The sequence below is a fragment of the Gymnogyps californianus genome, chromosome 1, assembly GCF_018139145.2.
Source record: "Gymnogyps californianus isolate 813 chromosome 1, ASM1813914v2, whole genome shotgun sequence".
In the NCBI taxonomy this organism is placed as follows: domain Eukaryota; kingdom Metazoa; phylum Chordata; class Aves; order Accipitriformes; family Cathartidae; genus Gymnogyps; species Gymnogyps californianus.
The window spans coordinates 133,017,173-133,043,697 of record NC_059471.1 but is presented as its reverse complement, the minus strand read 5'-3'; the positions used below and the strand labels follow the sequence as shown (position 1 = coordinate 133,043,697).

The 26,525-nt window shown below is 41.8% G+C and overlaps 2 protein-coding genes across 3 annotated transcripts in view; one reads left to right on the top strand and one right to left on the bottom strand.

The window, feature by feature from the left end:
• Positions 1–4,238: 4,238 nt before the first annotated feature.
• GSTK1 (glutathione S-transferase kappa 1) lies at positions 4,239–12,810 on the top strand. 2 transcript variants are annotated; one of them, XM_050893449.1, is made up of 8 exons: positions 4,239–4,307; positions 4,966–5,047; positions 5,827–5,955; positions 6,300–6,400; positions 6,815–6,850; positions 9,620–9,736; positions 10,264–10,357; positions 11,664–12,808. In XM_050893449.1, exons 1-8 carry the CDS (start codon positions 4,242–4,244, stop codon positions 11,711–11,713), a joined length of 675 nt encoding a protein of 224 aa, XP_050749406.1. In that variant the 5' UTR covers positions 4,239–4,241; the 3' UTR covers positions 11,714–12,808. The 2 variants fall into 2 exon arrangements, with proteins under 2 accessions (XP_050749406.1, XP_050749416.1); XM_050893459.1 differs by lacking the exon at positions 5,827–5,955 and having other exon boundaries at positions 11,664–12,810.
• A 95-nt stretch (positions 12,811–12,905) lies between these two features.
• Positions 12,906–26,525, bottom strand: part of LOC127014225 (rap1 GTPase-activating protein 1-like) — a 38,607-nt gene continuing 24,987 nt past the window's right edge. The window contains exons 17-22 of the mRNA XM_050893436.1: positions 26,060–26,176; positions 21,063–21,189; positions 20,872–20,974; positions 15,253–15,338; positions 15,025–15,096; positions 12,906–13,057 (exon numbers count right to left, since the gene is read on the bottom strand). Of these exons, the coding sequence (XP_050749393.1) occupies positions 15,073–15,096; positions 15,253–15,338; positions 20,872–20,974; positions 21,063–21,189; positions 26,060–26,176 (457 nt within the window). The 3' untranslated portion in view covers positions 12,906–13,057; positions 15,025–15,072. The remainder of the gene's footprint in view (positions 13,058–15,024; positions 15,097–15,252; positions 15,339–20,871; positions 20,975–21,062; positions 21,190–26,059; positions 26,177–26,525) is intronic.

Here is a 26,525-nt window from a genome sequence, read left to right as displayed (position 1 = left end):
TGTGTAGCTGGCCGTGTTGGCATCCTCTGTGTGTGTGTGTGCGCGCGCGCGCGCGCGCATGTATGTATCTCTCTGGGACACACAGACAGCCTCACTACTGGCTGAACCTGCACATGGGAAAGCAGCAGTCACATCCATAGGCTCCAGTGGCCTCAAAGGAGGAACCTCCAGACCCCAGAGGATGCCAGAGTCAGTGTCTTATAAGATCCCTTAACATCATACTCTATAGTTTTGTTTGCCCCTTGAAAAAACCAAAAGGCAGGATTCTCCTTTACAGAAGCCCTACCGATTCTTCTAAATAGATTTTTTTATTCAGTTGTTCATTAATTCTTTTTTGCCTTCATGTTTACCAATATGCCTGGTAAAGACCTCACACTGAAGTTTCCCAGCTTTCTCCCAAATCCTTTCTTAACGATTGGCTCACTGCCCAGTACTCAGGTGTTAAGAACGATTTTGAGCAAGAGGTCACAAACTACTGTTGGCAGTTCAGATTTTTAATCCTTGAGTTAAAGTTACTTTAATTTCAGAAAGCTGCTTTGTTGAAAATCAAGATTACAGCAAGATGAGTAATCAGGAGCATATTCCAGATCACATTTAGGACTAAAGGGGGTTGCTGCCTAGGGGACTGTGACACAGGACAGGATGCAGGGGTAGAGCATTTTGGGATTTCACAGGACTTCTTGTGGGATGGTAAGGGGAGGAACCAAAGGTGGGAAAAGGGAAGGGTTTAGGTGACTGGAGGAGGAACAAGGGTGGGAAAATAGAGGGTAAGAAGATAAAAGGGCCAGTCGCATGTAAATGTTTGCCGATCAGTATACTTGTCTGGCCATGCCATGCGCCTGTCCTATCTTCTTATTAAAGTAATTTCTAACTCTTTGCTGGGTGAGGGCTCTCTGCTCTGTGTGCATGTGTGTGTACATGGCTCTGAGTGCAGCAACTGGAGTCAGACCACAGGTCACAGGGGCCTGTATGCCCGTGGTGCCAGCAACTGGAGCAAGTGCAGGCGTGCACATGAGTGTGTCATTGCTAGTGAAGATCCAGCCAGACCAGCTAGTGAGTAGGTGAGGCGACCTGAAAGTTGGGGTGTTGAGTGGGTCTCTAAGCGCCAGCTCTGGGTGTGAGAGTGCCTGTGTGTCTCTACGGGCAAGACCAGAGAGGGGTCAGCTATTGGGACATGGGAAGTCCTGGCCAGCTCTGTGCGTTTGTGTGTACACGACGGTCTGTAGCAGCAACTGGAGTGGGGCTGTAGCCTCAAGGGCTACAGGTGCCAGCAACTGGGGACACTGGCATCCAGGGGCAGCTCTTGAGCAGACTGAGAGTCTGAGCCCAGCCGCTAGAGGAAGCCACCTTGTACATACGTACATATATATTCTCGTTAGTGGACTTCCATTGTCGCTCAGCCAAAGAGGGTAGCAGAATGAGGCCATTGGTGCCATCTGTGTTTGTGAGTACTCTGAGCATCTCTGTGATCTGTGTGGCCACCTGTGCACATATGTATATTTGTGGTGTATATATGTGTGCACGTACTGGGAATATATCTTCAGCCTCACCACTGGTTGTACCTGAAGAGGACATGGAGCTGCAACAGCCTTGCCTCTCTCCAGCTATTGGATCCAGCATGACATATTTCCTTTAACATCCTTGACTTCCTTTTCCCTGAGAACTGCACATTTTGAGCACCTCATATATCCAGATTTATCCAGACTTACTGGTAGTTTTATAGTTTTCCTTGAAAGCTTTTTACAAGTCAGTATCACACCAGCAACTTTCCATCCTCCTGAAATCAAGTGATGCTAAGTGAGAGGTTGCACATCCCTGGTGGTTATTCAGTTATTTTGTTCTTAAATCCCTTTAGAACTCTTGGCTAACATCCTCAGTCTGGCAGTGTGTCACTGCTCATTTTATGTGTTTGGTCTGTAATGCCCTCAACTCACACTTCAGTTTGAGATAGATGAAAGCAGAGTTCTAGCACAAGAACCTCCCAAAGCTCCTTTACTATAAACAAACACTAATACAAAAAATTATTTGATGGGGTTTTTTTTGTGGGGATAGTAGAGTCTTTCGCTATAACTTTGTTTTCTCTGAGCACTTCTTTTGTATCTTGATTGAACAGTGATTCTGTAAACTTTTTGGAACATTTCGTGATCTGAAGTGTTTAAATAAAGGTCCAAAATTAATTCTTTGCTTTTAAGAACTGTTCCTCAAGTCATTCCAGATGCAGATAGCCATGGTTTCTCTATACTTTGTAACACCACTGCACCTTTATTAAGGCCCATAAGCCAAATTTGAGATCTCAAATGATTTGACTTCTTTCTTTCAAATATTCACTGATGTTCTCCTTAATAACATTCTAAAAGAAGTTCAGGAGTGTCTGGCTCCAACGCCCATTCAGACTTTCCAGATTATAAAGGCTGAATGTCAGAACTATTTTGTTAAGCTTATTAAGGACCAGATTCCTGCAACAACAGTAAATTTAAAGGATATTTATACTTCAGATTACTACATATAAAATCCTATGTGATTTCAAAATTCCTTTAATTTTCCCAACTTTCTCTCTCTTTATATAAATACATATAATACATAACATAAGCAGTAATTCTGAGCCAGTTTGGCTTCTCCAAGGGAAAACTGAACCTCTTGATTGTTTATAGTATCAGTGAATGAAGAATTGAGTAGAAAAAGTCAAGTGGATAAAATTCCTAGAAGCACTCAAAATCATTTAGAAAGTATGTATTGATTATAGCTGTTAATAATGTTGGCCCATCCTTACAATGTCATTTCAGAACTACATGTGAAACAGCACATTTCCTTTCCAAGGGTAGATACATAATGATCAATCAATATAGTTTCATAGATGAAACATGTTAAATATAAAAACAAACAGTTCTACTATAATGAACATCTATTTTTCTAACACAAAAGTTTGTAAACAACCATAGTTCTATGCTGGAAACTGTTATAATCTCAACATCTAAAATCTATTGTCTAAAGTTAGACACATATTCTAACTTCTGAAGAGGAACAGGCCCATTTTCAGAGCTTTTGAGTGCTTGGAAACCTATAAAACCCAGTGGGAGGTGCCTACCCAAGAGCTGAATTTAGCCCAGCATATTCAATATTGTTCACTGATATAAGGGAGGAAGTAAAGACCAAGGAGCTGAGTCTGGAGATGTACCTCAGTTACTTCAAAGAGGAAATACTCAGTGGTGGAAGAAGGTGGTAGGGAAGCATACTGCACTTCCAGATCAGGCAGCATGAAAGATGAAATTCACTTCTCTAAGGCCAGATTGTCTCTGAACATGAGGAGTCACCTGAGGAAACAGATGATGGAATCAGCACGGGCTGTGTGCTTTTGGAAGAGCTGACTTTGTGCTGTTGCTCATGTACATAAGCCATGCTCAAAATAGTGAAATGAACCTACTGAGTATATCAAAAAGGAGATGGAAAGCAGCAAGATAATATTTTGCCACCATGTGCTATATGCTTCAGTGCAATATTGGAATATACTTGACAAGACTTTTAAATATCATGAAAGAAGACAGAGACTGACAGATTATTTCACTGATGTATGTAATATAATTTTAAAAAAGCATAATACAAAAAAGGAAAAACAGTGATTGTTTCTTTGCTTTAGATTGTAGCATAATTGGTTCATAACTGCATGATTTTTCTAGCTAGCAAGAACTTCAATTTGTTACCCCAACTGATTAGTTTTCTGGGGGAATTTTTTGCCCTTTTTTTTTTTTTTTTTTTTTTAATTTTACATACCCTCCGGCAGAGAAGCCGTGCTCCCGGGAAATCATGCTGGACTGCTCCGCTGAGTCAGCTCCCGGCCTCCCTCCTCAGGAGCCTCCTCTCCTCCTGCCCCGCCATGGAGAAGGGCACAGGCTCCCTCCCGGCTCCCTGCAACGTCCCGGCTCCCTGCAAAGTCCCCGCTCCCGCTCCGACTCCGGCTCCTGCCCCCACCCCTCCTCTTCCTCCCAAGCCGCGCTTCAAAGGAGAGACAGCAAAGGGCACCTCACAGCTGGGACCAGGCCCCAGCCACGCCGGGGTGGGCAGAGGCACAGGGAAACAAGGAGAGAAGGTGCCAGAAGCAACGAACGGGGCCTGCGGCCCACGGGAGCGGAAGAGTGCCCCGCCTCCGCCGCCCCTAGCCTGCCCCGGGGGAGGTGCTGCTGCCATTGGGGCGCGTTGGCTAGCGGCGGCGGCGGCGGGACGGGACGAGAGAGGACGGGGCCAGGATGGGACGGACGCTCGTGGAGCTCTTTTACGATGTGGTCTCCCCTTACTCCTGGCTGGGGTTTGAGGTGAGGAGGGGCGGAGACGGAGGGAGGCCGTTCCCGGGGCGCCCCGCCGTTCTCCCGCGGCCCGGGCCTCTGCGGCGGCCCGCTGCGGCTGCTGGCGCCGGGTCCGGGCGGTCGCTCCCGTCGCTGCCTCCCCTTCAGGAGGCGGCTGAAGGGCAGCTCGTCCGGCCGACTCGCGGTGCCCTCCCGCCCTGCTGCAGGCAGCGCCCTTCCCACCTTATGTTTAGGTTTTATTTTTATCTCACTTGTGAGGGATATTTCGCCTCTTCCTCACTTGTTGAAAACCAGGGACACTGAGGAAGCGTGTCTCAGCCAAATGGCAGCATGGCCTGTGTGTAATTGGGGGTTATTGCTGAACATTTTGCTTTCGGGATAGTTTTGATCTTTAACAAGTGCAAGTGTCCACTCATGAGCTTGATCTTTTCCTTATTTACCCCTGCTTAGACTTGTATAGTCATAATATGAATGCAGTCCTTTCAGTTTTTCTGATATCAGAGTTCTCTGGCAGCATCCAGAAAAGGCTTTTAGGACTATCAGTGATATACTAGAAAAGGATTTATCTGCAGTGTCTATTTAATGCCTTAGCTTATTTCCCAGCTGCACGCAGCTCTATAGACATCTCCTCTGACTGTTAATCCATCACTACTTTTTTATGTTGCAGGTGCTCTGCCGGTACCGGCACATCTGGAATATTGACCTGCGCTTTCGTCCAGCTTTCCTTGGTGGCATAATGCAAGCAACTGGTAGGCAATATGGGGAGATTAGCTCTGTAGGGAAATACCTTCTTCACTAGTAGGACACTAGCGGGCAAGCTCTTAGTGAGTGCAGAGCCCACAGAGCCAGCTTTAAACTAAGTTCTGGCACTAATAACAAATTAACTACAGGATTGTGGAGCTCAGTAGTGACTGAGAAATCAGCCACAAGGAATTCCATGCTGTTGCAACTACACAGCCGCTGTTTGTGCCACATACAGTCTATGCCAAAGTTCGTCCATTCTAAAATAGGATGATAATAATTTGATATGGAATGTTTTCATAAAAGTTTTCTGTTGAGTTAAAACCAGAATTAATTTGTGGAACACTTGCAGTTTGTAATATGTATGAAGGATCCAAGTATGCCATAAAGTAGTACTTCAGGCCTTATTAGAACAAATTAATCACTGAGACTTACAACACATAAATCATGAAAATAACAGGTCTCTACGTTTGTTTACCCATGCCTTAGTAGTTGTTTAGCTTAGAAGTCATCTGTCGGAATCAATATAAATCCCTGCTAGGACATTTGCACCTTGGTTTAAAACTGATTCTGCTAACTTAAAAGGGTTGATCTGTGCAAAACCAAAATAAATCATGTTTAAATCCTAGCATTATCTTTGAAAAAGCTGTATATGTTTCAGTAAGCCAACATGAAATTATACTTTTCCTTAGGCACATGTATGCACGAGGTCTAATTTGTCCAGTTTTGTTTTGTCCAGTGTTATTTTAACACAGTTGAAAATCTCAACAGAACTTTTTCCTGGAAGGTAACAAGCCACCAGCAATGTTGCCAAAGCGTGCAGAATACATGCTGAAGGATATAAAAAGGATGGCAAAATACTACCAAGTGCCTGTACAAATTTCAGAAGATAACTTCCAACATGTCTTTGGTACAAGTAAGTAAGAGACTTAGCTTAGCTGGTACCTTTCAACTCTAGCACTTCTGGTTCAAGTTCTCCCTAACAGTAAAGGTGAAGATGAATTCCCTGCCCACAGCCTCTTCCTGTATCTGTGAGCAATACGAAGGCTGTGCATTTTTAACCATAAAAGGAATTTCTGGATAAATATGGTTGTGAATGATATTAGCATGGAAGATACTGTGAATCAACATAAGCTTTACTGTTTGGGGACTGTTACACAGAAGATCATACTGTTCTTAGGTAGCCCTTGTGCAGACTGTATCTGTTCCTGATCCTGTGCCTTGTTGCAGTATGTTTCTCTGTCTCCCCACTACCTCCAGGCAGTCTTGGCGCCATGCGCTTTATCACAGCCATTGATATGACACAACCACAATACTTGGAACCCTTATCTAGAGAGTTCTGGATACGTTTTTGGTCACAGGTCAGTATTTTATGAAGCCAACTTCTTCATCCTTTCTCTGTCACCCTTCCTGTCCCACTTCATTCAAATGTGGAATTCGAGCAAGAGAAAGGAAGTGTCTTTTAATGAAAAGTCATAGCAGGAAACTTAAGGTCATAGTGGTTCAGGAGCCATTACAAGAAAAGAACTAGTTTATAGTCAGCTTAATTTGCCTTCTTTTAAGTCTATATGGTGAGTCCTATGGGCTGAGTGGATCAGTAGTTCATATCAGAAAGCACTTAATACATTCCTTAAGTGACTTAAAACTTTTTCTGAGGAAATTTCTCCAGCAACTAGTATTGTTTTTATTTCTATTTTCTTAGAAAACTTGCTTTCAAGTCCAGAGCTGAGCTTTTGTTCTTAAGTACTGAATTACTTATTTTATTCTTTTACCAGCATGAAGATATCAGTCAGCCGGAGAATATATTGGCTGTAAGTGTCTCCTTTTTGTTGGTGCTTCTGCGTTTCTGATACAGATTCTTATTGATGGCTTGGATCAGTAATAGACATGAAGACAGCTTAGTCAAATGTTCACGTGGAGTTTTGAAAAATTTCAGCTAGAAAAAAGTGGATTTAATTTTCCTAGCAGCTCTGTTTGGAATTTTTTTTTGGTCATGCTTTGAATGACACTCAGAACCAGAATCTCCTTTTTTGTTAATTCACGTGGTGAGATACCCAGGATGGACAATGAATTATCTGTTAATACTGTTTTATTAACAGTAGTGAAAGTATGAACAGTGTCTCCAGAATGCATTGAGGTTTTGCTGCTATATGAAATCTTCAGGTGAAATGCAACACTTTGGGGAAGTTGACTTTCCTTGGACTGACAGAGCCAGGCTTTACTATTAAGTTCAGTGCTGTATTGTCCTTTTACATGCTTAGAAATTGTACTCTCTTGATGTATTTTCTTTTGCTGTTTAGATTTTGTTTATTACAGTAAAAGCTGTAATGGCATGTAAGTTAGTATACCATGAGATCCTCTTTAAGGGCTCTCATTTCTACATTATTTTATAAGTTCTTGGAATATGAAGAAAAGAGAGGAATTGTCCATGACTAGTCTCTCCTATCCAACGTCCCTATCTGAAACCTGAAACGCAGTCTCGCTGTTTCCCCAGAGTCCAGTGCTTGCGCTTCAGCTTCATCTTAGTGTACCTTTTTTACCAGAATTTCAGCAAAGGTTTGCATTTTGCTTTTTCAAGAGTCAAGATTTGAAGGATATAATTAAACTGTGGTGCGTTAACCCTGGTAGGCAGCTGAACACCACACAGGCGCTTGCTCGCTTCCCCCCACTGCCCAGTGGGACAGGGGAAGAGGAAAAGAAGAATAAACACAAGAAAACTTGTGGGTCGAGATAAAAAATTGATTAATAAGCAAAGGACAAGTGGAAGAAGAGAGAAGGAAAGGAAAACAAAACAAGTGATGCAAAGGCAGTCCCTCACTACCTCCCATGGGTAGACTGATGCCCAGCCAGTTCCCAAGCAAAAGGTGGCTAACCTCTCTAAACCCCCTCCTCACTTCTTATTGCTGAGCATGATGTTATATGGCATGGAGTATCTCTCTGGTTAGTTCGGGTCATCTGCCTTGTGTCTTCTCCCAACCTCTTGTGCACCTTCAATCTATTCACTGGCAGGGGTGGGGTGGAAAGTGAGAAACAGAGGCGGCCTTGACACTGCAAACGTCATTCAACAATAGCTAAAACATTAGTGTGTTATCAGCATTGTTTTGGTCCCAGATCTAAAACACAGAACCATAGCAGCTGCTGTGAAGAAAATTAACTCCATCCCAGCCAGACCCAGTACATAAATATATACAGAAAGTTCTCACATAGTCTCCAAATCCATCATTATTTAAATAAAGATAAAGCAAGGACATGCAGAACTTCAGAGAAACAAACTTCATACTCAAAAAGATCTCTATGTAATTTAGTCACTGTTTGGTGGTCTATGAGTATCCCCCTGTGTTCAGCAAGGCAGAGAGGTAGGCATCTCCTTGTTTGCTTGTGTCTGTCTTCATTCACCCCTGCAGCAAGTACTAGACTTCCCTCTCTTCTGGAAAAACGTCATCCAAAGGGGGGTGAGGGGTCCGAACCCTTTCATCATCTTTATAGGTGAATTTATTTTACACATCAATTAGAAAAATGGAATGTTGTTTACTTGATACAGTTCCTTAGTATTTTTTTAGTCAGCAGTAACTTCACATAAATTACTATAGAAGAAATGTATAGTCTTTGAATACTGTCCCAGTCCACTTAAATACCCCTCCTGCCCTAAAACGGTGAGGACCGGATACTACGTCTCTGTGTAAATACTGCAGTCTAAACACTGTGGCTACCAAGCATACACTCCTTTATCTCCTGTTCAAGCAGAGTTAAAAAGAGCTAATCTTCCTGATTTGGAAGTAGGAGAAGGTACAAGAAAATGTGGATGCTAAATGAAGAAGTGATGGAGAGAAAGAAAGGAAAAAAAAGTCATTAACACCTGCATGTGCAGGATTACTGGTCCATGTGCAACACTGTAAGCATTTTTTAATCTTTTTATTTAAGAAAAAAGGGCATGTCATTCAGGTAGATGGCATGGAAGTTAACATTTTTTGTGAAACACTTTATTAAAATAGATACTTGTAACTTTGATGTTACCCAATAAACATTGGACCTTTACCTTTGGCCATTTTATCTCATTCCTGTGTGGCAGAGGCACACAGGAGGCTAAAAAGATACAGCAATAACACTAGCAACCTCTGTTTAACCTGTCTGAGTTACAGTCTCTTTCATGCAGTATCACTCATAGATCCTATCTGGCCACATTTGTCATACAATCTGGTTTTGTCTTGGCAGGCTTGTACAGTAAGATTCTCAGAACAACTTTTTTTTTTTAATAAGTTATCAGATAAGTCATTGGATCATAGGTTTAGTATTTATCTTTTTTTTTTCTTTCTTTTTTTTCTGTTTAGGAACTCCTGAAAAAAAGTGCAGTTTTGGGGCTTGGAAGTTTAAATATCCCTTCTACTTTTTATCTGAGAGTTGATAAATGATGAATGGGTTGGGAATACAGCAGACAGTTGTGCAAGAAGTGCTTCAAGGGTATTTTGTAATTTTTTTTTTTTTTAATAGACCATAGGTGATAATACTGAGGATTAAATTAATTAGACCATATTAGGAATTAGAATATTTAGTATTAGAGTACTCATATAATCTTTTCTCAGGTTGCTGGACAGGCTGGGCTATCACCAGAGCTCGCCCAGAAGCTACTTGAAATGATTTCATCCCCTGCAGTGAAGAACCGACTGAAAGAGGCAACAGAGGAAGCAATAAAATATGGGGTAAGATGCTTCCAATGCCATTTGGCATCACAGCTATGCATTCCTTCCCTGTTAAGAATACTGGGAAGCAAGGAACAATGAAGGTGATGATTAGAAAGCACTGTATAGATCATCTCTCTTAGGTGGTCTTTGCTTTTTGAACATGTGAAAGCTAACTCACTGTTGTTGGTAGTTTATCTCATTGTCATCTGGGAAACCAAGGTTAACCCATTCAGCTCATTCCAGCGGGACAGCAAGGATGGGGAGCTACAGGACCAGGACTAAGAGATACCATTTATCACTACTTGACATAAAACTGTGGATTTATCAGGTTGCTTTTTTTGCTCCTTCAAAAGGGGCGCACAGGCTCTGGAGAGTAGCCTACTTTCTGATGGCTCCATTAAACTCATCTTTGAAGAATGTGAAAAGAAGGGGAGGGAAAAAAAGTCAAAGTTTTTGCTTTTTACTGCTGAAGATATTTATTGCATGTGTCTGCAAAAACTTCTCTCATTATAACATTCTCTGTTTCATCTCCATGGTGTCAATAGGCATTTGGGATGCCTGCTGTTGTGGCACATTTTAATGGGGAACCTCATCTCTTTTTTGGCTCTGATCGTTTAGAGCTGCTAGGCAGCGTTATAGGTGAGTGTACCTAATAACATCGCTTTTGGTTTCATGCTTTCACCCTCTTTTAAGGAAATATATAATACAGCTAAATAAAACACTCTTAAGGTCTTTCAAATATCAAATAATATTGGGTATCCTCATGGGATGAAACTCTTGACTGGAATGTATCTCAGTACAGTCAGAGCAACCAAAGATGTAGTCCTTTTCCAAACAAGAAGTAACTGGAGTTCTCCATCCTCTCTTGGTATGTTTCAAAGCTTTGTGCTCCACATGCCATTCTCAAATTACTACTGAAACTCTTGAGTTTTCAAAATGTTCATATTTAACCTTTTGGTACTGGGCATTAGGTCTTGGGTAAGATTAAGACTATGGCTGATACTCCTTTTTTTTGTAGTTTTAACATTTCCATTTTATATCTGTTCCTTCTTAATAAAAAGCACATTGTTGCAGTTCCCCAATCCATAACTTGTAATTACCTAACTACACAACTTTTTAACAGATATTCATATATTGACCATCCTTCTTTTCATTTTTCTATTAATAGAATAAGAACTTTAAATTTTTAAAGAGAATTGGAATAGGTTGTGATAACTAATAAAACTCAGTCACCTGCTTTTACATGAGTTAGAGGGCATTTGACTATTGATCTCAAGATTTGGCACTTGAGAGAGTTTGTCACTAGAAAGAGTTATGCACATAATTAGCTCTGATGCATTTGTTGAAAAATTTCAGCAGAAAATCTTAATGTAAATTAAAATTAGTCATAGGCTTAAACAGAAGGGAATTTTTTTGAGGTTTATTTTCTTTTCTGGATGGGTTTCTGGTTCTATAAAAATATTCTTGATGAAAATGAGAGTGAGGAAGATGAATACCCAACACCCCCTATGATAGTCACTAATCCTAATTGGAATGTTATGGCCTGGTTTCTAGTCTCAACTCCAAGGACTTCAACAGATTTTTCCTTTTGTTTCTCTGACTGTCCAGCCTTCTGCCCTTTTTCTCTTCCTTAACTCCAGCCCCTCAAAAAAGGAGTCCTAAAAAGAATTGGCTTCACCCTCATGTGGAGTGCCCCAGACCTACAGAATCTCATCTGTGACAGAGGAAAATGATTCTTCTGTACAGCTTCAGTTGTGACTAGACAGTGAAGGATTTATGGAGCTGGCTGAAGCATGCCAAACAAGATATAAATCTGTATTCCATCATAAATAGTTACCCTTCAAAAGAGGAGTAGGAACAGTCATCCTACTGCAGAAATGTGACTGGCCAGTCACTTCTATGTATTAAATTTTAACTTTCTCTTTTGTGGTGGTTTGTCTTGCAGGTGAAAAATGGCTGGGACCAGTTCCATCCGTTCCAAGCCCCAAGATGTGAAAAGTCCTGGGGAAATATATAAGAATGAAAATATATATGTACATGGTCACTCTTCACTGATTATCTGAATGTATCCAATTTTATGGAGAGATGGCTTTCTCATCCTTAACAGCAAGCTTTACAGCTCAGTCTCATCTCCAATTACGAAGAAGTTCAAGGTTTGCCAGTATTACCAGTCTGGTGAGGTCTTTACCAATACAAGTGTGCTTCTTTTCTTTCAACAGATTAATGATTAGACATTAAAGATTAAACATTAACTTCTTGCAGATGAAACATTCTTCTTTTCTGATTAGTTCTCTTTCTCTTACCCTAAAAACATGAGGATTAAATTGTTACAGGACTGCGATCTCTGGATTTCTCCTATCTTCCTGCTTGTCCTTTAGAAACACACACACATACAGCCTAAGAGAAGCTGGCCACATTCTCCTTTTATTTTAAGTCCAAGGTACTACATAGACACTAGAAGCACAGGACATGGTATTCACGCTTCCTTTTACTCTGCAGCATGGCAATTGGAGGGGACATGAGAAAGAAGAGTGGAAGAGAGAAGGACAAAATTCAAGCCCAAAGAAAAATCTAGGGAACCAATCAAGTATTTCAAAAGGAACTGTCCCCCTCCTGGACAGTATTTTATACACCTTGCTCTGCAGTGACAGACATCTGAGCAGACCACCACACACATGCATTCTCAGGCACCAATCCCAGACCTTGCAGGGTTTTTTAATCAATGCCAGCTTTACAGTAATGCTTTCAGCGGACAGTGGTGAATACCATGTAAGTTTAGTTGGTAACTGAACCAGACTGTGTTTTGCTTCCTCGAGGATGGCCTAATTGCTGCCTATCCAAAGGTGATTTGGATATGGCTATGAGGGACTTCCCATCATACCTCCTGCAGAGGGAAGATATGCAAACAATAAAATTAAGAAATTTCACACTGAAATAGTTCGAACCTGGCCCTGTGTTGGCTGAATTGGAATAACACACTCAAATTAATTTGATTTGTATGAGGCTTGATTTCTCAATGATTCGTGGCTGTCTCTGACGTATCACTGAAGGAAGCAGAAGAACTAGCAGCAGCTGGAATTCTGTTTTTTGTCTCTTTCTGAACTTTAAGATAAAGCATATTCATGCTTGTTCACTTGAACAGCAAATCCTGGAACAAAGCATCAGAAAAAAAATCTGTATCCTTCATGTTCTTACAGCTGTAAGTGTGCGAGTATCATTTGTTCCCCCATCCATAATTTTTCCTTCTTACACCTCTTTCATCTCTTCAGGAAATATCCTATAATTTGAGAACTTCCTCCTTTCCACAAGTGCACCCATTAGTCGTTAGGCAAATCCAGCCTGGAATTTAAGAAAATCTTTGTGAGATATAAGAGGCTACATTCATTTAGGAGTTAGAATGACAGGGAAGTTATCATGTACGTGGATGCCATAGGTTTCTTTGAGTCCCTTGAAGCCATGTTAAAGAAACTTTTTACCATTTCCACTCCTGAAATTTGCTAGTCTCCAATCTGTGCTATCAATCAAACTGATTCTGAAGTTGTGATAAAAATGGAATGACTGAAACATCACTTTAAGCCAGATCACCCCAGTGACTTGGGGCCACTGCCATAGGCAGTGCTGTCTCAGAAACGGGTAAAATGCACTTTTGTGGAGGTAATGAATTCTGGTGGGACAGGTGGGGCGAGTGCAAGGAACACCTTGAAGTAATCTCGTGGTGAAAGCCAGAGTCTCATGAAACTTTGTCCTTTGAACCAGCTTGACTGAAAAAAAACAGCCTTTGTGACAGAACGTTGTTGATTTGGCAGGTGGACCAGTTGAGATGGATCTTAGAGATCATTTTGGGAAATATATAGCAGTCTTAAAGGCCCTTAGACCTACTTGAAATCAGTGGAAATTAAATGCTCAAAGCCTTAGGTACTAAAATAGTAGTTAAACACTACTGAGATAAGGAAAATCCAAACTCGGGATTTTCCTTACATTGCTTATTGCCTGTGATAACCACTAGTAAGTGGTTACAGCCTTTGCATTTATATCAGTGAGTATGCATATTGTTGCAATTCTGACTGTATACCTACTTGGAACAAAATTTGCCTGTTTGGGAGCAGAGCTTTGAGGAAGTTCTGCCTCTTGTTTAGGCAACCTTACTCCTGTATTACAGAGACCTGATCATGAGCACAAGCTCTTGGCAGACACTCTGGTGATTACCCCAGTAAACACTGGCTGGCAGCTACACTGTCATTCTCAGTACTTATCTTTGGAGTAACATGCATTTAAGTAGCCTCAGTGCTGAGTACCAGCTTCTTTACCTGGTTTCCCTTTCTGATCTGCTGTCTGTAAACGTCAGTCTGCTGTGACACCAATGGCCACGACAGCATGGAGTTGAACTGTTTATCTGACTGCTCTGAATGCCACCAGGTGGCAGGGCAGCTAAAAGCTGAGTGTTGATAAAACATTAAGGATCTAAACTGTTGCTTCTTTTTACCAGGCACTGGGGTAGATGCTAAGCAATAGTAAGAACTGCCAGCTATTTAGGAATAGCTGGAAGAATTTTCTTCCGTAAAGACGATACCTCTCCTACTTAGCTATATACCAAACTAGTTCCTGAGAGCCTCACATCCACATCGCTTTCACGGTAGCATGCTGTTTAGCTGTCAAGCCAGAGAAGATACTGGTCAGGGAAAGGGACTTTGAGCCAAAAGAGAGACTCTCAGTGATGCAGGCAAAACTAGACTATGAACTCTAAGGAACAAACTTGGAGTTGTAGTTCCCCTTTGCTCTATTACAGACCTCACCAGGAGATCTAATCCCACTTTCCATGTCTGGAAAAGCTGTGAAACTGGCATGGAGAAGTAGGTCCCACCAATACTAGGCTGATAGCAAGCAAGCGTAGAGATAGGCACAAAGTCACAAAATGAGCAAAAGAAAGTGGTTCAGTAAAATAATGAAACCATAGGAAGCAGAGGATAGGTGCAGAGAAAGCTAGGTTGCATCTGAGCAAAGGAAACCAAACAATGAAAGAAAAAGAATAAAACTGAGCATAGATTAGGGCAGAGACAGGTGTCTCAATGGGAAATGCTGTTCCCTGAGAGGGAGCAGGTAACCAAGAAAGGCAGAGCTTAGGTAGATTAAACAGGCCGGAGTCAGCTGGCCATGGAAGATCATTTGGGGAAGAATGTATAGGATTAACTCTGTTTACTGTGAAGCCCTACAGTATTTGCTGCACTCTTTCAGTGAGGCCAGGGATGGCACAGGGGCCTGCCTCCACCCCAAACCATGGGCCTACAGCACTTCTCCATGTCCGTTACCTGTGCTCCTCACCCAGTGTGCACCAAGACAGTCCTCCAGCGGTGACCTCACACGCAGCACAAAATGGAGGCCTGCAGAACAAGGCAGTTCTTTAACCTTCCCCTGCAAGCACCTTCTTATTGTCCTTTCAACCCTCAGCAAGCAAAGCCTCTCTCTTAAGTCTCTCTCTTTTCTCCCATCCTTATCTCTGTGCAAGTGAGAAGGAAACATTTTATTAAAGCACTTACTGGATTATGGTGCTGAGCATCTGCTTTGCTGCCTTTTCCTTTTCCAGTGGAGCCAGCAACACTGCTGGAAGGAAGCAACCTGCTTCCTAGAAGGGAACCAAGCACAGAACAATAAAGAAATAATTAAGAGGGTATCCCAGGAGCTGCACACATCACTGGTTTTACCCCAAACTGTTCACAGATCTGTGGCCCATCCACAGGTAAGAGTGAAAGGAATGTATCTACACCCAACTTGACTAATGTTACCTTGACCTACTTCTCATTGCAGCTTGAAACACGAGGAAAGTGACTACTTGACTTTCATTTCATTCAAAAAAGTCATTGGCCACCAGTTCCAGACTGTGTTTCAATGCACAGATGTTCTGGCTATAGCTTCTTGCCTAAAGAAGCTATGTCTATAGCTATCTAATGAGTAATGAAGGCATTCTCCAACTTTCCCAAATGTTTCCGTCAGTCTCGTTTTCAATTTCTGTATCGGTCTACTGTTATACACAAAAATAATACAGCAGGTTCCAGTAGGTGACAGCATCATGCAGTCAAGCTAAGAAAGGCCATTACTGAATACATCTGTGCAACCTGAGTGCCTTATCCTTAAGAACATACTTTGTGAAGCAGAGTCTAATCTTATGCTCTCACAGTGTTTCTCTTCCTTCTCCTCCCTCTGCCCCCTCCCTTAAGATTCCCACATCTGGCCTCAGGGTTTAAGGAATTTGCCTATCATCACATATTAACACCATGGCAAAAACAGAGACTAAATACTTTGCAAAATTCACAAACTTAAAACATTCTTTTGCTTTCTGTAATCATCTTATATTCACCATACACATTTCACAAGAAATGAGTATGATGTCTTTAACGTAACAGCCCTCTTTCTTACACCATTCTAATTTGTTCTTAGGCGACCCTCCATCCTATGCACTAAGGATGGTTTAAAATAATTAAATGTCAATTTCATAAATAGTATAGTTTCTGGGAGTTTTGTGCATAGCTGTATTGCAACAGTAAATCTGTATTATAACTTTTTTATTTGAATCAGAGGAAAACAGAAAGAGTTTGAATTAAAGAGTTAGTGTCAGTGTGGAATGTGCTAAGTGGGCAGAAGGAGCAGATGAATGACTTTGATGGCATACCTATCCACCATTCAATCAGGAAAGTTAAGAAAGCTGTAAAATTCAGCTAATGAGGGATTCCTGCAATAAAGAAAGATGGTAAGCCAAGATGTTCTTCACAGGAAGATTTTTTTCTTTTTGAACTATACAGGATCATACCAATATTTTCTAGGGAACAGGTGAGATGCAACTGTGTTTCAGCAGTTTTTCAAAGGTAGACTATCCCCTTCCCCAGTTTCATGATGTAATTTAAAACTCTGAGGTTTAAAAACAAAACTGGTAAATCACTGCCATTTGTTGCTAAACTGTGGCTTTAAGCAACACGAATTTGCAGTACCAGGGTTCTTCTCCATTTTGTATATATCCCAGCTCCAGTACTTTGAAATTTAGTTATGATGTATGTTTGTCGGTAGTGACTAATAGACCGAGTAACTGAATAAAAACACACCTAAAACAACTATGCATATTAACTAACCTAGAAGTGTCTTAAAGAAAGTGTTAAGGAGGGTTATAGCTGAATTTATATCCTGGCCTTGAGGCTGGGGGAAAGTCACCTCTGCCTCATGTGATACGCACTGGCCTAGGAGACATGTTGGTGCTTTAAAGCCAACTTGGAAAATAGCAGTTTTGGCAATGGCAGTTCTCTATGTCTTTATCTAGCTCTGTAGCATAATGACCACAGACTGCTGCCATTTTTTTTTTTCTTTTCTGTAAATTTGCTCTCTCAATCTGAATGGCAAATCGGAGAATCCAAGAATGTGTACATGGGTTAGGAATTCTAGAATCATTCAGCGTAAGATCCAGACTTACAGTGGGCATCCAAAATGTCTTAGGTTTCCTCATAAAAAAATCAGTTCAGTCTGATTTTACACAGTACATTAACTGTGGCTGAATAGTTATTGTATAGCTCACTAAAGGGCAAAACTAAAACACTGGATGCCTCTCTGTGTCCCAAGGTGTTTTGTTTGCTTTCAGTTTAGCTTAACTCTGGCATTTCTTCAGTTTGTTATGCTTGGTTATGGATATTACAGTTCTTCCCTGGTGCATAGATTAACCCAAATTATCAACGTTCATTTAAATGTAATTTTGTCTAGGAATATTAACATGTATTGCCATACTTGATCTTTTGGTAATTAGTCTTCTATCAGGACTGGCTGTAGTACGTAAATAGAAAACTTCTTAGTATTTGCAAAAATCAAAATAAATGTATCATCCCTGGGTTTTTTTTCCTAAAATTTTTGCTCTTAATCCTATCTTTTTCTAGCTCAAGAGTTGTCATAACTTCTGGAAAATAAAATTTCAAAAACTTTGAAATTCCTAAGGACAAGATTTCACTTTGTGCTTAGAAAATGCAGGCTCAACTCTGCTACCTCATGTACCTCACACACACACGTAACCTTTAATTTCTTTCCTCTCTGCCCCTTCATCTGTTACCACAAACACATTCTAAATGGTGTGGATGGTGACATCATCCAGCTTTCTTACTGCATTCAGCAATGGCACTCAAGACTACATCGCTACTGTCTCCTGATTAGGTAAGTTGATTTCAACTAGTCAGAAAAGTATTAGCTATGTTTATCCCTTTCAACCATGGCTCTTCTGGCATAAATCAGAAGTCCATATACAAACCTGCATGTTTGTTCGTGTACCTTTATATACTTTTTTTTTTTTTTAATCTCTGCACTGAAGGTATAAGAGTAGATATGGTAGAGCAAAAAATCACCACTCCTGCAGGGTGCAGCTGTCTTACCATACCAAGGTACTGAGAGACCACAGTGAAAGTTTTGCAGTGTCAGTATCAGATCACTGCCATTGACAATGGAGTGTATAAAACCTAAAAATTATGTTGAACTTTACATCACATTCTCTGTAATGATTATTCTCAGTGATGTATATTAATGATGTATATACCTGTGGGACAATAAGGAGGAGTCAGCAGATAGGGAAACTATCTGGGAAGAGCAGCAGAGGCCACTGGAAAGCATCCCTACTTCCAATATCCATAACAAAAGGGGAACAGCTAGGCTGAATAACCTAGCACTCTTCTACTGGACAGTATGTTGAGTCAGCAGCTTTTCCCCAAGGTGGCAAGCTGGGAGCTCAGAGCAAGCTGGGCCTGTACTATCAACCTAGCACTTGGATCTGGATCTGAACTTTCATAGCTCAGCTACAGCGCTAGGATCCAGTGGGATTTTCTGGCAAGAAAAAGAATACAGGAAGGAAAACGTTGCGCAAGTGAGTAGAGGGGTAAAAGGAGAGAGAACCCAAGCCAATATAATGAAAGATTATAGTGGATCACTTCCACTGGGCTTTATGTGACACAGGTAGATGGGAGTGATAAGTGAATCTGTAGAAAGATCACACTTGGATTAAACTATGGGCTGTGGCAGGGGAGGCATAACAGCACTGTTAAAAACAGCACTGCATTATGTCTGTGCCTGGGAGTGCTCTCAGAGAAATGGAGGGCAAGGGGAACTGCAGTTACCCACAAGGTCAAAAGGAACGTGAAATCTTTTACTTGATGACAATAGACAACTTCTGACACTCAAGCAAAAGAAACTAGTTTGCATTTACACTAATTTTCTGCTCCCATTAGTATTTCTCATCACAAGTAAACACAAGCTGTTCATTCACTTTTGACAGGGAATCATCTTTCACACCTTCTTGGTCTCAGTGCGGTGCCACAAAGGCAACAGGAGTGAATAAAGCTCAAACATTTGTGAGGGGAGCTGTGGCCTGCTCAGGATAATCCCAGACCTGTGGAAATGGTAGCCTGGACAATGCCATGGTGATACAGTGAAAACCCTCCCACCACCAGGCACAAAGCAGCTATTGCCTTTATGGTGTTGTTTCCAGATCCCTTCAAAAGGAGACAATTTCATGGTGTTGGGCCTCCTGGCCTTACAGTTTTTATTTATCACTCTTGCTCTGAGCTGATGACACCGAACTCTTTCTTCCTAGCCTTCAACACAAGGATCTACAGAAGCTTATTCCCAACTTCTGCCTCTTAATAGCAGCTCATTATCCGGTCTTCTGCTGTGAAGGTTCCTGACATGCTGCTTTTTCATATCACCACATTTAACACCTTTATGTCTCTCCTTCAGGACAGGCAGGCTCTATATATAGCACCCCACTTCCTAATTATAGCATACAGCATGGCTCTCTTCTTCCTCTGCACGATCAATAACTCCACTTGTTTTTCCTGTTCTTCGAGAATTTCAATACCAGCCCCTTGGGTTCTCTTGTGCCTCTAAGTATACAAGCACTCATGCTGTGAGTTGTTCTGCAGAAGTGGAGAAATCTTACAGAACATCTCACAGAACAGAGGTCTCTGCAGAACGTCAGACAGTATGACATCTTCATTGCTGTTGCTAAGATACAGGCAATTTTAAGCAGGGATCTGATGGCCGCTCTTGATATCTCAGACAGGGCTGCTGCAGAGACTGAGACACCTAACTGTCTTCAAAATAAATTGGCTCCACTTTCTGACCCTTGTAATCTTTTTCAACAATCCCTTTTCACACAATTCCTATAAAGATTTCACTGTTCCAACCAACCAACTCTCTTCCTTGCCATCCATATAATCCCTAGTATCTCTTACCATCTCAGCCTGCTCCTATTCCAGAATCTTTTAGCAACAAATGTTAAGTTTTGCCTTCCACAGTTCCTAATGACTTCCCAATCTCAAAAGCTTAGTCTTTTTAATCATACTTTCCCAAAATCTTACACAGTCCCTTCTGCCTTGTTCTCAGAAACAGACTAAAACTGATTTAAATTTTCCATAATCTTAGCTTTAGGCTGATGCTCAACAAGAAATGCTTCAATCCAAACCAGTTCATTTTAACAAAGTGAAAGACAACTGCAAACAGGGTCTGAGATCAGGGCAGCTGATACAACCTCAGCAACAGATACTACAATAGTTCTGTCTGCTATGGGACTAAAGAGAACTTCTAATGACTATAATCATCTCTGCACTGTGAATGGATCCAAGCTGACTTTAATCAACTACTTCAACTTTAATCAAGTACTACACTAAGAGCCCAGCCTTGGCAGTCAAAAAGCTCAGTGCAGGTTAGCTACCTGATTAACTCACCTTCTCAGGAGCATACTGCTTTGTTCAGGAAGCACTGTTTCTGTAATTCCCATATCCAAACTATCTAGTTTATAAAGAGATATGGGCACTACATTCAGAAAAGCAACCACTGAGATACATGCTCTCCATAGAAACACATAAACACATTAATTCTTTGCAATCTACTGTAAATCCTTCTTCAGCATGTACAGCACTATTTACTCACGCTACTGAAACACACTTCCCCTCCCATTTTCTCCCCATTAAAGTTTGCATGCTAGCTTCTCTCCCCATTTCTCTGAGCCTATCATCTACCTATGCTTCTCAAATCTTAAGTACAGCATACAAAAGTTTTTGCCAAACGAATGTGGCTCAACCTCCCATATGCTTCTAGAAGCATAAGTAGAGGATTTTTTTCTTTTTTTCTTTCTTTTTTACCTGGTGAGCTGGAAGTACTGGGTGTGCCGTCACTGTTATCCAGCCACATACTCTGAACCACTGAATCCTGTTTGGGAGGGCCCTCAAGAGAGCACGTCAGCTCCTGGAGAGGGCAAAGAAGACGTGTTTTAATAATGCACTTGGTAAAATCAGGGAGGGTAGTGTCTGTTTGTTAGAGATCATACACCCACCCTGTCATTCTCCTCTTCCTCAGATGTTTCATTTTCCCTCAAACCACTACAACAACTGCTTACAGTGGATGAAGAACGTGAGAATGGCTGCATCACACAGTATCCTGAAGTCTGACTCCTGAGCATTCTGTGAAATGCAAGCATTCAACATCATCATGCTTATCATTACACATAGGCTTGCACTTTTTGTGACATAGCTTTATTATATAGCAGTCAGAAACAGTAAGAAGTTATTCATCCACAGCTAGTTTTTCCACCTAGGAACGGAATTCAGGTGAACTGGCTTGCATTCCTTAATTTCTAGTAGCTACTTCATTTAGTAGAAACACCACTTCTTGTTTCCATTCTGGATAACTGTATGAAAGGACAAGACTAACTGAATTTTTAAGTCACAGACCTAAATGTCTTAAAGCAGAGTGAGTCAAACCACCTGCATTTAAGCACTGTTTACCTCTAGACATTCATTAAAATCAACAGATGCCCTCATTGTGGAGATCAGAGATTTTAGGAGCCTAAATACAACATGATGAGGTGTTCAACTGAGTATAAAGGGAAGGCACTACCCAGCCTAGGCCACCCATTCCCACAGCCCCTCTCAGCCTATCATGTTTGGTCTTACGTGAAATTCCACATAGTAGAAGGGGACTCTAAAAGCACATTTTTCGTGTTGTAGAGCTTATAAACTGTTGCCGCTGTGTTTCTGGACAGTTGTAACAGGAGGAGTCAGGAAAGCATATAGACATTAACCAGTATTATAGAATGGTTAACTAAAAAAGGTTTAAGGAAGCAACAGGGAGGTAGAAAAAAATTAATGAGATCTGCATTATTGTAGGATGTCTCAGTGCCAAACTATTTAGATTCAAGTGCCAAGCTCTTGCACAGACACATCAGAACCCTCCTCCTGCTAATAGATGGGAACATACCTAGGTCAGGATGCCAGTCCTTGTGATTTTGCATGTGCCCAGTTGCCAGTAGACTGGCTCCTGTAGGTCCATCCCACTAAACTTTTAGCTCCCCCAGGGCCATTACAAAGGGAACATTGAAAGCAAACTGTATTGGATCACTTGACCACCACTCTCTTAAATGTCATGGACACTGAGGTAGCCTGGTGCATGTTTCATATCTGTCAAGACAGACCCTTAAGGTCAGCTTCTCCCAACTCAGAATTTGGGATCCACTGCTTGCAGTCATCTAGGAGAAAGAGCAGTCCATGAGGCTGATATGTTTACATGGTGGAAGGTGCACTGTGCATGTAAGACTAACATTTATGGTGAAACACTCACTGCCTGCACAACAGACCAGCCAATAAGAGAGATGAAGTGCCTAAAAATGTTAAGAAACCCAAAAAAAGCTAAGAGAGGCAAGAAAGATAAGACACCTTTAACATACTAAATATATTTATTCCTTCAGAAACACTGCAAAATGTGGCCAGTCTTGACCTACAAGCAGTAATGAAACCTGAAGTCCCAGGCATATTACATGCCAGCATGCAACAGGGAGAACAGTAAAGATAGGGCCAATATAGGCCAAAGCTATTTCCTCAGGAGATTAGGAAATATAATTTTGGAGGAAATGAAGGCCAACATGCTTCTCCCTTGGCAGAGCAAATCAATAACATGAATTTAAGTGAGCTGGGACCTGGATTTCCACAAAGTATCTCCTTCTCAGCATCCTTCCTCAGCAGGTTTCTCCATCCTCATTCTCTGCACTGTACTTCCTGACCTATGTCATCCAAAGGCACTAGAGACAGAGGTGGAAACATGTTCTTCTGCTCTTGCTTTCTGCAGGCCAAGCTGTTCTCCGCTCGCTCATCTGAGGGGAGGGGAAGAGAAGAGGAGGTACTCAAGGTGGCCTCCTTTCCCCATCATTAGTAGAGGCTGGTTCAGTGGCTGCTGACTGGGCAATGGGAAGGGCATAGAGCCAAAATACTCCAATAGGAGCTATCTGTCCATCTCCCTTTCCCAGGATTCCTGCTCCAGGCACTGCCAGTAGAGCATTACTTGGTGCCACTTGGTCTCTCCACAGTCCTTGAGGTCCTCTAAGGAAGTTCATGCTCCTCTTAGCCAGGACTCTCATTTCACCCCAAAAGTCTTGCCAGTATCTTCAGTGAGATAGATAACCAATGACTGAGTAGCATCCGGTCCACTCCTGATTGGCTTGATGTCCCCACTCAGATGTGTCTGAGGAGGGAAAACACACACACAGAAAACCCATGTACTTTTCCTAGGATATGGACATACACAGTACAGTGCTTGATTTTTCAAATGCAACCCAGAAAGCCGTCTGATCCTGAGGAGTTTTGCTACCTGGTTACTTAGGCTGGGTTCATTCTTTTGAGTCTGTCCCTTGGGAAGAAGGATTATTTGGAAGGCTACCTGGACAGTAGAGCAGAAAAACTGAGGACAATTGTCCCTGCATGTGGGAGAGAAGACACTGTTAGCCCAAGTGAACAATGCAGTTTCATGGATTGCAGGCCGATCACTGTAGAAGGGTGTGTTGGAAATCAGCATGCGAGGACAGAAAGTAAATGCTGGTTTGTGTCTACTGTGAAAGAATTAATCTATTATTTATGTGTTCCCTTTGCATTTATTTCCAGGTTGGTTTTAGCAGAACTTAGATGAAGAGTTTGATCATTCAAGTCTGGAATCTGAAATGATTATTTAAGACTATTGCAAAAATGCCCAGCATGTTGCTGCTGGAGAAATTTCCTGTGACACTACTCTCTGGAGAGAACCAGAAGTGGATTGATGACATACTACCAGGGATCACATTTCTAATACGGGCTGTGTAAATTACTCTAGAACCATCTGGAACTCTTTTTGCATTAGAAATATGCCTATATCATGACCCTGATTTGTGGTTCCACAATTAATGAAGAAGAAATAAACTACTTCAGTAGAACTTCAGTAGAACTGTCTCTGAGACGGACTGTTAGAATTACACTTCTAGCCTGTTCCTGCAATACTGTGCTAATGCTGTCTTGGTGAAAATGGTGTGCTTTACATGGTGGAATTACATCTCCTTGATTCCCTGTCCCAGATATGATGCAGAAGGTATGACTGCACGTGGGCTGGTCCCTAAGTCTGAAATCACAACTCTAACTCTGGCTAATCACCAATTGTGCAAACTCCATACTACATCCCACCTTGTAAACAAACTGTCCAGGAATGGGCTAAACCACCACAATTGTGACAAGACTTTTTCTGGTGATCGTACAAGTGATTTTGAGTCCATGGCTGGAAAAAGATGCATAGAGAGAATCCTGGGGACAGAAGTAGACAGACTGCCAGATCATACAGGTCATGCCTCATGTGCATAAACAATATTCATGCAAGTATTGTTAGTGAAATCCCATGCTATGTTTGCTCTCTGAAAGCATGTGATACCAATTTGAAACAGCCATTGCAGCTGGCTCACCTCCTCAGCTGATGAATGGAGAATGGAGGTTGGGAAGTGGGGGAAGCCTGCAATCAAATGCGGAAATCAGGAACAGATGTCAAGAACACTTCATCATTTTTTTCCAGGACATGCCCACATTCTACAGTAGGGTAACCATGACTAGCCGAGCTATGAGATGTTTTCTTACCAGGCAAAATTCTTGCTGATTATGCAAGGTTACTTCCACTACCTAATCAGAGCAAGAGTCCCTCACACATGCCTAGCCAGGAACTTCTAGTTCACTAACAAGGTCCCAGGAAGGAAGAGGAAGGGGAAGTGGAATGATGTGGTAATGCTGGAAGATGGGGGTTGCTGACCAACCTGCATTCTCTCTTGTCCTTGGCTGCCAGAGCTAGCATCTCCTAGCTGTGCTCCCATCCTCCTCCCCACCAAAATTTTGGACACCCACTCAACCCAAAAGCTAGTATCACAAAAACATACTTACCAGAACTCTGCACCTTGGCTGTGACAAAATTCTGGGCAGTCCTATAGCATAGAATTGGGTAGCTGAACTACTAGAGATAGTCACCAGTCTGTAATTCTTAGGTCTAGTTGGAAGGAAGGCCCTTTCTTGTCAGACTTGGCACCTGGAGCAACTACAACCATAGAGGCCTGGTTCCAGGGCACCTCCTGAAATTTTCTTACAGCAGCCCTAGTCCTGAGAAAGGGACATGCCCTACTACAAAGTACTCAGTGACCTTTTTGCCACAGGTCTCATCCAAGTTCTCATGAAAAAAAAATCAGGTGTGGCAAGCTGTTCCAGAAAGTCAGCTGCAGGCTTGGATTGAGGGACAGGCTACTCTGAAGTCTTGGAAATGTAAATGTGTGGTTTCCATGAAGTCCTGAAGTCCTAGATACAGGATCACATCCCAGCATAACACAGCTTAGCAACAGCAAAGCTGCACTACCAGGAAAGTGCATTTTTCCAGTTTTTGACCACCAGAAACTGGAGAACTATTTTGCAGACTACTGCATGAAGTGATTTGCAGGAGAACACTGGGTGTGGTATGGCGTGCTTTAGCAATGAAACATAGGTGCAACACATGAGAGCCTGCTGTAACACCTGCTGTAACACTTTGGGACTACCCTGAAGACAGAGTAGTTCACACTGGTTAGGAGCAGCAGCATGAATCCTGCTTAAAGGGGCAGAACTCGAGTACAACCCAACATCCCAACAGACCCTTGTCCAAGCTCCTCCATGAAGCTCCAAAATCACTCCAGAGCAAACTATAGAGGACGCATACATGAGTAAGCATGGATAATGGACAGTTAGGGCTTTGTGTATCCTGTTGGATGCAAGCTAACATTACAGTAAAGATATAGCCAAAATCACCTTTCAATGTCCAATCTTTCTTCACTGGCTGTTTAAGAAAGCTGAGTTCCTTACTTACATGCTCTGAATTACTGTGCCACAGCCAGACATCTAACTTTTAAGATGCTGCAATGCCTGATGTGGACAATCTCAGAAAAGCCTCCAACAGAGCAAGACATGCACCACACTTAAGCCAATACCAGACACAGTGAGCATCTTTCAAATATTAAAATTATTTTCAACTCACTTGCTCTTCCTGCTAGGGAACTCTGGGGAGCTGGGACTGGATGATCCATCAGACTTCAAGTCAAAGAAAGTTCCTGGACTGTCCAGCACCTTCTGTATCCTCTCTGCAGTGTCTCTGCTGGGACAAAAGGGAAACCAGCTATACCCCAGGGCCAGAGTGAACCACTATCTATTCTAACACTTCCTTACAAGCCACAATACAAAGCTGAATCTCTCGTATACACATGAAAGGGAAGCAAATGCAGTTGTGTTGAAAAGGGCAGACTCCTTAGATGTGACCTGTTGAAGGCAATATATTAGAAATAGCCAACTTTAAGCTGCTTTTGAATTGATATAAAAGCCTAAATTAATTTCAGGATTCTTTAATTCTTCAACTTTTTCTTCTACCCTCCGCATTTCATTGGTCTTAAGAAGCTTTAGGACTGATTAGAGAGCTTATATATTTATTGCATAAAGAAAAAGGATTC

Excerpts from the sequence above, each read along its gene's own strand:
- GSTK1 (XM_050893449.1), top strand. The coding sequence starts at position 4,242 with ATGGGACGGACGCTCGTGGAGCTCTTTTACGATGTGGTCTCCCCTTAC. Across the intron at positions 4,308-4,965 it reads ACTCCTGGCTGGGGTTTGAG|GTGCTCTGCCGGTACCGGCA; the intron begins GTGAGGAGGGGC and ends TTTATGTTGCAG. Across the intron at positions 5,048-5,826 it reads TGGCATAATGCAAGCAACTG|GTAACAAGCCACCAGCAATG; the intron begins GTAGGCAATATG and ends TTTTCCTGGAAG.